Source organism: Papaver somniferum, chromosome 5, assembly GCF_003573695.1.
Source record: "Papaver somniferum cultivar HN1 chromosome 5, ASM357369v1, whole genome shotgun sequence".
NCBI lineage: Eukaryota > Viridiplantae > Streptophyta > Magnoliopsida > Ranunculales > Papaveraceae > Papaver > Papaver somniferum.
In genome coordinates this window covers 132,194,226-132,205,914 of record NC_039362.1, presented here as the reverse complement: position 1 = coordinate 132,205,914, position 11,689 = coordinate 132,194,226, and the positions used below count along the sequence as shown (strand labels likewise).

The 11,689-nt window shown below is 37.1% G+C and overlaps 1 protein-coding gene across 1 annotated transcript; it reads left to right on the top strand.

The window, feature by feature from the left end:
* The first annotated feature begins 4,621 nt into the window (after positions 1–4,621).
* On the top strand, positions 4,622–9,512 carry LOC113282746 (uncharacterized transporter C405.03c-like). The gene is made up of 8 exons (XM_026531809.1): positions 4,622–4,975; positions 6,297–6,680; positions 6,772–6,989; positions 7,295–7,362; positions 7,455–7,556; positions 8,389–8,506; positions 8,774–8,909; positions 9,048–9,512. Exons 1-8 carry the CDS (start codon positions 4,895–4,897, stop codon positions 9,108–9,110), a joined length of 1,170 nt encoding a protein of 389 aa, XP_026387594.1. The 5' UTR covers positions 4,622–4,894; the 3' UTR covers positions 9,111–9,512.
* Positions 9,513–11,689: the final 2,177 nt, after the last annotated feature.

The window sequence follows — 11,689 nt, the reverse complement described above, 5'->3', positions numbered from 1 at the left end:
GTTAAACCTCACACAGATGCACCGCTGCAAAGGGGGTGCTTTAGATTCGAGAGATCAATCTGTAGTACTCCGGCCTAAATCAAGACAACGACCGTTCCAGAGTAAATTCAGTCACAAGAGAGGATGCGTTGATCTGTAGGAGGGAAGCTGAGAAATGTGTGGAATCAATGGTAATCAAAGATTGTGGGTGTGTGAATTCCGAATACGATAAGCTCTGAGTGATTGAAATTGCTCAATTTAGAGTAGTTTCTCAATTGATGAGTTGATGATCTCGTGTTGTCGATGAGACGTGAGATTGATGATACTGATGATGTTGATCCTTCAATCATGATTCAGAGACTTATTTATATTGCTGGAATTTTAGACACCATGATTCCATGAAGTGTGACAGTTGATGGAATAAAGGAGTGGGGAAGTGGAGATCGTGTTTGAAACCAGTTGCTCAACTTGTGGAGACTTGGTCGATTTTCCACCCACTACCTCGTGAATTCCTTCAACTGATTGCACGAATTGCTTCACATTACATCGTGTGTTTGAACACACGTGCCGTAGACCGCCAGACCAAAACCCTAAGTGATATCCCCCCAAGTGACACGATTAACGTCTCGTGGTTTGTTAGTCAATTGATGACTTCGTGGTTTGATGGGACGATGAGTCCATGTAGTTGTTGAGTTGAACATGATGTTCTGAAACTCATGAATTGAACATGTCATGAGACAGAGGTATAGTTCTTATGATGAAGTGAGCAAGTATTGCTCATTCGATGAGTCGTTGAATGTTGATTGTTGAACCAACATTCCTTGGTTTAAGCAAATATTTATCATCTGAGCAAGTGTTGCTCATGTGATGAATTGTTGAATATTGATTGTTGAACCAATATTCCTTGGTTTGAGCAAATATTTATCATCTGAGCAAGTGTTGCTCATGTGATGAATTGTTGAATATTTGATCGCCTAAGCATGTGTTGCTCATCTGATGGATTATTGGCAGCGTACCAAAAATATTAATTAAAATACTGGTCGTTGAACCGAGCATAATTAATAAAATTAATGACCATGAGGTCGTCGTAAAATTATTAAGGTTGGAATCTGGAATGATGATCCTTGGATTCAGAAACCCTAATTTGATCAATTGATGATCAATTCATGGTTCGTCAGAAGTTTAACCATGGGACGAAGGAGGGAGCGACTACATGGGACCGTGGATCAACAATGTAGTGTCCATATGCTCACGTGAGCAAATACAAAGAACTCCTGAAGAGTTGACGATTTTTTGGTGAAAGAATGATTAAATGCTGGTTTAATCATTTATTCGAAAATGCTCGTCTGAGCCTTAGGTGAGAAAACCTAATTAATTATGACGGAGTGAGGGACCAACCATGGGGTCATGAAACCGTCCCTGGGTAGTCACGTGACCGCCTGATGATCACTTCATGAAAATCCAAAGTGTTTGGGAGAGTTTTGGACCTAATACGAGCAATTGTGCAAACTAGGTCAAAACTGTGAAAATTGATGGGACCGGCTTCCGTGAGCCAAAGAGCCAATCTTGGTCGGTCAAGATAGCGTGCTCGTGTCCCCAAGGCGCCCGCGTCTCAGTCCTGAGAATTTTGATATTTTCTGGCGTGCAATTGAGCATCCATTCAAGAAAATATGCCAAAATTAGGGTTTCGACGAAACTGAGGAAAACACCATGAGATGATGAAAAATAATTATAAAATAAGGAATGAGGGGGCGTGGGACCGCCGTGGTCAAGGCATGGTCGGCTGGTCATGACCACGGTCCCGTGGTGCCTTTTCCTTAATTTTATAATATTTTGATGATTTTATGAAAATTCATGAAATTTGAGAAATTTGATGAATTTTGGGAGTTTCCATGAATTGAAGGAGTTTTCATGACTTCAAGGAAGCAAAAGATATTAAAATAATAAAACAAGTGCGTGTGGGACCGTGGAAGGCATGGCCGGCCGGCTAGGGCCCGGTCCCACAAGTTTCCATAATTTTATAATGATTTTATGAAAAATTCATGAATTTTGAGAAATTTGATGAATTTAGGGAATTTTCATGAACTGAAGGAGTTTTCATGAGTTCAGGGAAGCAAAAAATATTAAAATAATGAAAACAAGGGCGTGTGGGACCGTGGAGGCATGGACGGCCGGCTTGGGCCCGATCCCACGAGTTTTTATAATTTTTTAATATTTTTTAGGTATTTTTGATGATTTGAGGGAATTTTTCCTAATTTGAGAGAAATACCACGAAATCAAGGAATTTGATGAATTCAAGGAAAACTAATAATAAAATAATAAAACAAAGTGGCGTGTGGGACCGGCTAGGGCATGGCCTGCCGGCCAAGGCCCGTTCCCACAAGTTTTCATAATTTATATTATTTTATTATTATTTGATGAGTTGTGCAAAAATACCATGAAATCAGTAGTTTTTTCATGAAATTAGAGAAATAATAATAATAATAATAATAATAAAATAATAAGGAACCGTGGGTGTGGGGCCGGTTGGTACCAAGGCATGGCCGGTTGGCCAATGGTCACGCCCCACACTCCTTTCCTTAATTTTATATTATTTTTTATGGATTTATGGAAGTACCATGAAACCGAGGAGTTTCCTCGAGACGAAGGAGATTTGATAAAATGAGAGGATTTTCATCAAATCATGGAAAATAATAAAAATGCATTAAAAATATAAAACTGGCGTGGGATTGACCACGACACGGTCGGTCGTGTGTCCGCGCTCCCAGCGCCCTGGTCAATATTTTTAATTATTTATTATTTTCTTCTCTATTTTGCATAGGTTCATCGTTTCGTTGTATTTTTGAAATACTCGTTCGTGCGGTGAATGTTAGTGTATCATCGTTGAATACACGTTAACCATTTGAATCGGGGCTTACTTAGAGGTAGCTCAGACGCCCGGTTGTTGATTATTTATTACTAATTGTGGAATTCAGTGGAGAATAATTCACAAAACTGAGTAATAAGATGTTTATTATTAATTCATAGGATCAACTGAGGATTCGACTACGAATTCAGAATAATAAAGTGAGCATTACCATTCCATGGGATCGTAGATTCGACCATAGAATCAGAGTAATTAATGTTTATCTATTACCATTTATGAGATCAGTTGTGGGTTCGATCATGAAATCGGAGTAATGAGATAATATAGTTATTGCTATTCTATGAGATCGAGCTGTGGATTCGATCATAGAATCAGAACAATTGTTATTGTCATTCCATGGGACCAGTCGTGGATTCAACCATGGAATATGAGCGATTGTAATTAGGAATAATTAACTTTGTGGCTCTATACTAGCAGAGCAAGCTGTTTAGGAACATTAATTATCCTGATACGAGCTTGCCGGTAAGTCATATCCTTTATATAGTCAGGGTAAACTTGTTGTTTGTTCCTGAAGACGTTATTGCTCTATACTAGCAGAGCAAGCTGTCTAGGATCCGTCCATCTCGTGATGCTATATAGAAATAATCACTGAAAGTATTCAGTATTCATGACATATGCCGTTGTCCAGTCGTGAGACTACATATCTACATGTACTCTGAGAGAAAGTACACTCTGTTGAGAATTCGATGAGAGACCCGTGTCTCGATACTCACGTCTGATTGCTGAATCATAGTTTCGTATAATTATGAGTTTACGAATTTAGCCCTTGTTGAAAATCCACCATCTACAGACATCAATTCATGTCACATGGGGGGATACTCACTAGAGTTTTGGTCTAGCGGCCTACAAGGATGTGCAATAAATCCACGATGAGAAATGTGAGTAAGTCGTGCTGGCAGTTGAAGGAGTAAAAGGAGTAGTGGACGATTAATCAACCAAGTATCCCACGCAAAGTGGAACTGGTTTACACGCGATTCCCACTTCCTCATTCTTCCACTTCCTTCAACCGTCACCACTTACAGAAGAACCTTGTGCTGACTACTTCTGCAATAAATAGGTTCCTCAACCTATGACTTGATAATTCAACTAAAAACGACTTAAGACAATCGATAGTGAATTATCAAGCACTTACAAAAACTTTCTCTCGTCTTATACAGAGAAGTCATCTTCAACACATCACTCACAATCGAGTAATCTCCATTGATCTTCATACATTCTCAGCTTCCCTCCCTACAAACCGACCTTTCTCCTTCCTTATAACCGAATTGAATCTGAAACGACCATTGTCTTGGTTTAGGTCAGAGTCCTAGGAATTGATCTTTTGAACTCAAACTACTCCCGTGCATTACATTTGTTCAAAAACTTAAACGATTTGCTTCATCGAGCACTTGCTTCATCTAACACTTGCCTCATCCACCACTTTTACCCAAAAAACCAGTAAACCGTTTTTGCCCACGAACATTACCTTCTCCCTATCACAGAAGTCAAATTATCTTACTCTATCACATAAATTAACCTATGACATCGATTTTCACCTAAGAAGACAAACTCGCGTTGACTTTAGTCAATGTCAACATCCATTCTCTGCGATTCTTCTAGATTTGTTAGTTATTGGCTGTACATAAATTTCCTTTTATGGAAAATGTTCTGTAAATTAATAACCGTTAGATTATTACCAATCAATTTTTGATTTATGATTCAGATGGCACAGGATGGGAAGACAGAGTGATGATGAAAGAACAACGGAAAAAAAACCAGAAGAGAGAAAGAAACAAGAGGTTGAAGGAAACCTAAGCAAAGTAAGAAGATTTCGTAACAGTAACGCCCATTATTATTAAAAGATCATTAATTATCATTATATCTATCAAAACAAACCATTATTAAGGGTTTCAATCTCAAAGATCTGTGGAGATTGGGAATTTTTGCGAGGAAGAAGAGAATGAAGATCTGAAAGAGATAGACACAGATCTCTGAATTTTCATTCTTGTGATGGGGTGGAAATATAGAGCAGGATTGAGTCTGATTGTAACTGTTGTTATTATATGGGTTTTGTCTGCTGAAGTTACTCAGGTTAGTACTTCTTTCCACATTCACCTTTTAAATTGTTTATTGGATAGTTTCTTGATTGTTGAAAGTTGAAAATTTCCATTCTGAGGTGATTAGGTAGAGAAAGTGAAACCCTTTATGTGTTAGATTATATGGGTTGTAATTGAGGTTAGTATGATTGGAATATGATACTAGGGGATCAATTTGAACAAAGGGTTTAAATTTTGAGGATTATTATGTGATGCTTAATTCTTTTGAATTTGATTAAGTCGATTTAGGTGTTCAAACTGGCTTTTTATTGGAAAATTACTTAAATTTCTCTGTTTATTGAGAATTAAGTAAATGGCGATCCTTAGGTGGGGTAGAACTTAGTGATATTTTGCGAAATGGATGTAATTTAGCAAAGAAGAACTTGGGTTGGGGAACTTATTTACTGTCCCATAAGCTATTTGGATAATTGGTAATGGTTCGCGGTGGTATTTTGCCATACAACGTAGTGGTGTGTGCGCGAGCGTGTGCAAGGTTGTTTTTTCCTGTTAGATTTGCGGCAATGGAACTTTAGGTCTACTGTTTACTGTTAATAATGTCAGCTTTCTCTATTGATTGTAGATATAAGCTATATCTACTGTTTCACAACAAAGTTACTAGATTGAATTATAAACGTGGCAAGTAAATATAAGGTCTTAATTTAATCAAGGGTTTAAACATTAAGGACTAATGGATAGTATATGAAGCTTAATTCTTTTTGATTTGATGAAGTCAGATTTTAGGTGTTAAAAACTGGTTGTATATGTTTTCTGTTTTGTTGTTCTTATCGAAACTCATTGAGAATCAAGTGAATGCCGACCTTAGGTGAGGGTAAATACTAAAACATGTACTGGAACTTGGTATTAATCAGGGAAATGGAAATAATTTAGGTAAGAAAAACATGGGTTTGAGAACTTAATTACGGTCCCATAAGCTATTTGGATAATTGATAGAGTGCGGTGAAGTTTGCAATACAATGTAGTTGTACGTGTGCGTGTGTGCGAGGTTGTTTCTTGCTATTAGATTTCGACAATGGGACTTTAGGAGTATGTACATTTTCATGTTTTAGTTTCTAGTAGTTTAGTTGCTTTACCTAAGAACTTCAACTGGGTTAATAAAGTGAGCTTATCTATGGTCGTAGAATAGGCTAATATTGTTTTCTATTTTTTTCCACAGCAAAGTAATTAGAGTATGTTTTCTTTCTACGTGGTTGTTTCCTTTTCACATGACAAGTAAATGCAGGGTGGCATATGTATATTTGTGTATGTGTGTGACATGGCTATACCCATATTTCGTCTGACTATCGTGTATTCAACAGGGCATCTATGAAGACTATAAACAGCCATTTGCTGTGACATATCTAGGAGCCTCTCTTATGGTGGTTTACCTCCCCATATCATTTATTAAGGATTGGATATATCGCTTGTTGAGAAAGCGCTCTTCTAAAAACGGTAGTGACGCAGAAATTTTTGCTAAGATCTCTGCTGGTCTCAATGGGACACAGAAATCCTTCGAAATAGAACTTCAGAGTTCTTTATCTAGAAAGGATAGTGACATAAACCTTTCTATCCAGGAAGAGGAACGTCCATTAGTTTCTTCACAAAAACAGGATCAAAGTATTCTGAAGAAAGAGAAAGAGCTCACTCCAACAGAAATCGCGAAGTATGGCTTTTTCATTGCACCTATCTGGTTTGTAACAGAGGTGAGATACTTTAACGGTCACTATATCAGAATTTCCTGCTTTTGCCTATACAAGTACTTATGAGGTACGAATGATCTTTTATTGTATGCAGTATTTATCTAATGCTGCACTTGCACGTACAAGTGTTGCAAGCACAACGGTGTTGTCATCGACTTCAGGACTGTTTACGCTGTTTATTGGTGCCTTTATGGGACAAGACTCACTAAATATGGCGAAAGTAGTTGCTGTATTTGTCAGTATGGCTGGTGTGGCGATGACAACTTTGGGAAAGACCTGGGCAACAGATGAAACAGAGATAAGCTCTTCCACGTAAGTTTATATTCCTCGGCGCCAACAAACATGGAAAATATTTGAATTCGCTTTACTTAAATAATAATGGAATCATGGGTAGCTGTGATTGGCCAAAAACAATTCGTCACTTAAATACCCTAGTCTTGTTTGAAACCAAAAATTGGGTGCTGTGTAAGGCTGCACAAGTATTCAGACCTGGATGGTTGGACCCACAGCAGGGTTTAGAATCTATCTTGTTCATTAAAATAAAGTAGAAATTGTCGCTCAATTAGCATATATTTAATCATCATAAATTTAACGTTGATCTTCGTCTTTGGCTGCAGCGGGAAACGTTCGCTCATGGGAGATCTTTTTGGTTTGCTTTCTGCCGTGTCTTATGGACTATTCACTGGTTGGCATTTTTTCTCCATTTTTGGTTTATGTATTTATCTCCTTTTTGAAGCATCGTGTTTATTATGTGTATCATTTACATAAATTTTGTAGTCCTTCTGAAAAAGTTTTGCGGGGAAGAAGGAGAAAGGGTTGATGTGCAGAAGTTATTTGGATATGTTGGGCTCTTCACGCTTGTTGCCCTTTGGTGGCTCGGTAAGGCTCAACTTGTAGCTAAGCCTTTTTGTCTTCTGTCAATAGTTAAAAACGTTGTAGGTTCTTGTCTAAACCACATATGTTTAAGATTTGAGCTATAATTTTTTAATCTCATGTGATCCGAAATCATGACAGGTGACTCTACTATTTATTTATTTATGGCTAGGGGATTATTTCAGTTACCTAGAGAAAACCGTCTTTTACTTTCCATCCCCTTCTCCTTCAGAAGGGTTAGCATATACGTAAACTACTCACACGCACACACAGATGTTCACTGGTATAAATTGGAGAATATAAGGATATGGCCTGTATGGACCTATACAATGTTAAAAAATGGACTATTGTATTGGTCTCGTAAATAGAAAAGGACTATCTTAGTATATGTAATTCCAATAGATGCACCCTCAAAAGTCCTTTACTATTCCATTATGTGCGGTTATTTTGGTTCTTGGTTGGAAAGCAACATGGAATTTTCTCCTTTTTCTCCTCGATCACTGGCACGTCCAACTAGCCATGGATGGAGGTTATCTTGATTTCAGATTATATGTGGTAAACTTGAGCTCTTGATCCTATACATTTCATTGTGTTTTTCCATTATGCTGATGTATTCATCAACCTTTACTGGTTACATGGCTATTCTGCTCTGACTAACGCAAGTTAGTATTGTGTTCTGCTGTTTTATAATTTGTTGTGCATTGTTCTTATCCTGATAAATGCTAACTAAACTAACTAGTGAGATTAACTTGTGAGAACTGAGAATCAGCTGTAAATCCTCTTAAGTAAATGCGATATATTTTCCATTTCCTTCATATTCTTTCTTTCTTGTAAACAGTGTGGCCTTTAACTGCATTGGGGATTGAACCGAAGTTCACAGTCCCTCATTCTCTTAAAATGGACGAGGTTGTTCTTGCTAATGGCTTCATTGGCAGTGTCCTCTCAGATTACTTCTGGTATGTGAATGAAACATTGTTTTTCCAATACATGCATACAAATAGTCAAATTGATATATTGATATTTGTTTAGAATTACCAAGCAACAATACTTTAATGGAGTGTCAGTGTTGCAACTGTATAGAAAACAAGAAAACTGCATCAAGGACGTTGCAGTATCTTGTCTTCTACTGAGTTGCAATCTGCGATCCCGAAAAGTTTTTGCACCTAACTATTAGCCCCCATTCAAGTTTTATTCTATTACTCAGCAGCTTATGTATCTTCCAGGGCTCTCTGTGTTGTTTGGACGACGCCATTGGTTGCCACGTTAGGCATGTCACTAACGATACCTCTTGCAATGGTGGCTGATATGGTAATTCACGGCAGACACTATTCAGCAATCTATATACTTGGCTCACTTCAGGTATGGACATCTTCTCTTGTGAAATATGCTATGTTGTGTACTAAGTGCGTAAGGCAAATATTATTTGTCGAGGCTAACTTCAGGTATGTTGCAATATTTGAACTTGATAAATTAATCCTTACTGATGTGGTCTTGCAGGTTTTTGCTGGATTTGTTATAGCCAATCTTTCTGATTGGTTTTCAAAAAAGTTGGGGTTGTAACATTAATTGAAACCCTTCACAAATATTTTTTTCTTTCTTTGTTTTGCATATTGTTTCTAGATTACGATCCGCTTTTTTTTTTGATGATAATGCTGAATATAGATTACCATTCTTTTATTTGCTTTGATGTGTCCATCAATTTAGTTTTAGTGATTTCCAATGAGGCAATACTTTATATAGAAAGAAAAAGCAAACAAGTATATGAATGTGCAAAGGAGAAGATGAAGATTGAAGTCTTTTTTCTTAGCACTGAGTTGAACAGATAATGGGAGAGTCATGGAGTTGTCATCTATGATTGTAATAGTAGATTTAAATTTTGTACCAGTAATGTTGTTTCGGCATTTTTGGTTAATCAACAATGTACAAACTATGGTTGTTAATGGAGTTTCTCTTTTTTCCAAATTTTATATGTATATTGCGCTTTTGTTATAAGCGTGCTAACTTGAATAAATCTAGTACTCACTCCGATTTTGGAAAAGAGATAAAATCCATTTTTTTATTTTAGTCTAAAAATAGGCGAAGTTGAAAAAAATGATAGTATCACTTTTCCAAAAACAAAGGGAGTATATCATCGCCTATTTACTAAGGTGTTCTAACGATTTCTACAAGTTGAAAAGTTAATTTTTTGTGAAGCCAAATAGTTTTGCTTCTCACTTCTGTTTCTGGTATTCAAATGCGTTACAAGAATCGGCAGTCTGGCAAAGCACGTAGATAGCAAAAAGATAGACAAGGTGAAGTTCTTAGCAATTTCTTATAAGGTGAGAAGAGAACTCTGTAATCATAAATTTGTTGACCGTTGACTCAATTAAAGATTCATGACTGAGGTAGACATTGTTTTTCCTTGGTCACCAAGGCTGAGGTAGGTACTTTTCCTTGCTCATCACTTGTCATTTCCTAGAAAATAACAGGAAATATGGACCATACATCCAACCACGGTATTCATCATCCTGAAATTGTGCTTATAAATAGTCCATTCATGTAGAGAGAAAATGAACGCCAGCATCTAGCTCTCTCTAGTCTTCAAGACCTCTAGATTTTAGCTAAAAATAATCATGTCTTTCTTTTCCATTTTCAGCTGCTTTAGTTCATCATCTGCTCAAATCTCAAATTCTCATGAAAACATGAAAATCCAATCCAAGAAATCTCAAGAAGAAGAGAAAAAAGAAGTGAAATCTAAATCAAGAGGCGCTCCAATTCCCGTGTCTTACTTCCCAATGAACTCCAAATTTTCTCTTTTATAGTTATGGTTTGGGATTTCATGTTTATATAAATGGTTATTTGGGGTCAATAGATGGAGACTTCTACGGAGTTGACCAATGCCAAATTTTCAAGTATGAACATGAGCAAGAGTTTTCAAAGCTAGTATAGTTTAAAAGGGTGGTGTCAGTCTGGTGAATATACAAGGCTGCTAACAGGGGTGCCAAATTATTAGTGTATGTATGTATTTTTTTTGAAGTACGTATATATGTATGGCGATTGTTTAATTATTTTGGGATTATCAGACTGTATTTGCAGTTTGTACTTTGTAGGTCCTTCCACATTCTATCATTAGTGGAGCATCTGTACAAAATAAATAAATTATTAGTATGTATAAGCTTCATTTCATACACCATGGAGCCGAATGAATTGTATTTTGGCTTGAGCCGGCAACAGCAACACGGCATTTCAGAAGAGCCCGAAGATTTCGTGATTTAACCCTACAACGATGTCTCCGACAACGTAATTTCCACACCACTGTCGTCTAGTCCGTCATCACTTGTTTTCTTTAATTTTTTTTAAGAAAGAGTTTGTATGGTAGAAGTGAATAAAGAATTTTTTTTAACTCAAGAAAAAGAGAAGGAACAATGAAAGTTGGAAAATTACAAGCACAAAAAAACTGATTAAATCGGTGGAGGATGCTGTTCTATGACATGGTCCGATTATTTGATTAAAAATCTTCTCTGGAAAGAGATACTTGTAAACAAGATTTATTCTTTTTTTTGTCTAAATCTTGATGGACATATCCTGGGGATGCGAGCTTGATGCCGAAGCACCAAGTAACCAAAATAGGATAACCGACAATGCTAGGAAGGAATGTTTTTATAGAGCATACCGAGAAAAACCACAAAGGTACAACCAAGCCTCGGAAGCGCAGAAAGAAGATTTCACCGGAAAACGAAAAAATCAAATTAAAAACTCTTGGATTTGGATGGAGCTTTCGTGCCTAAATTTAAGGATGCACACGGTACGGTTCGACTCGGTTCTTGCCGAGGCCGAGTACATGTACCTCCAGGGATCGGTACTGAATTTTTGGACCGGTACCGTGTACCTCGGTTCCGTTACGGCACCGGTACCAGTCAGTACCTTTTCAGCGAAAAAACTGACCTGTCTTTTACCTGTTTTTTACCTGTTTTTTCTATATAACAAATTCTCATTCAAAGCAGCAACTAATAAGTAGCAATATTACTAACAAACCAAACAAACAATGTCTTGAAAATATGGAAAAAAAAGTAGCAGTAGCCACACACACACACACACTAAATCTTGAAAATGAGAAAATCTGAAAAAAGAACAACTAGCAGTGCAGCTAGTGCTGCAGT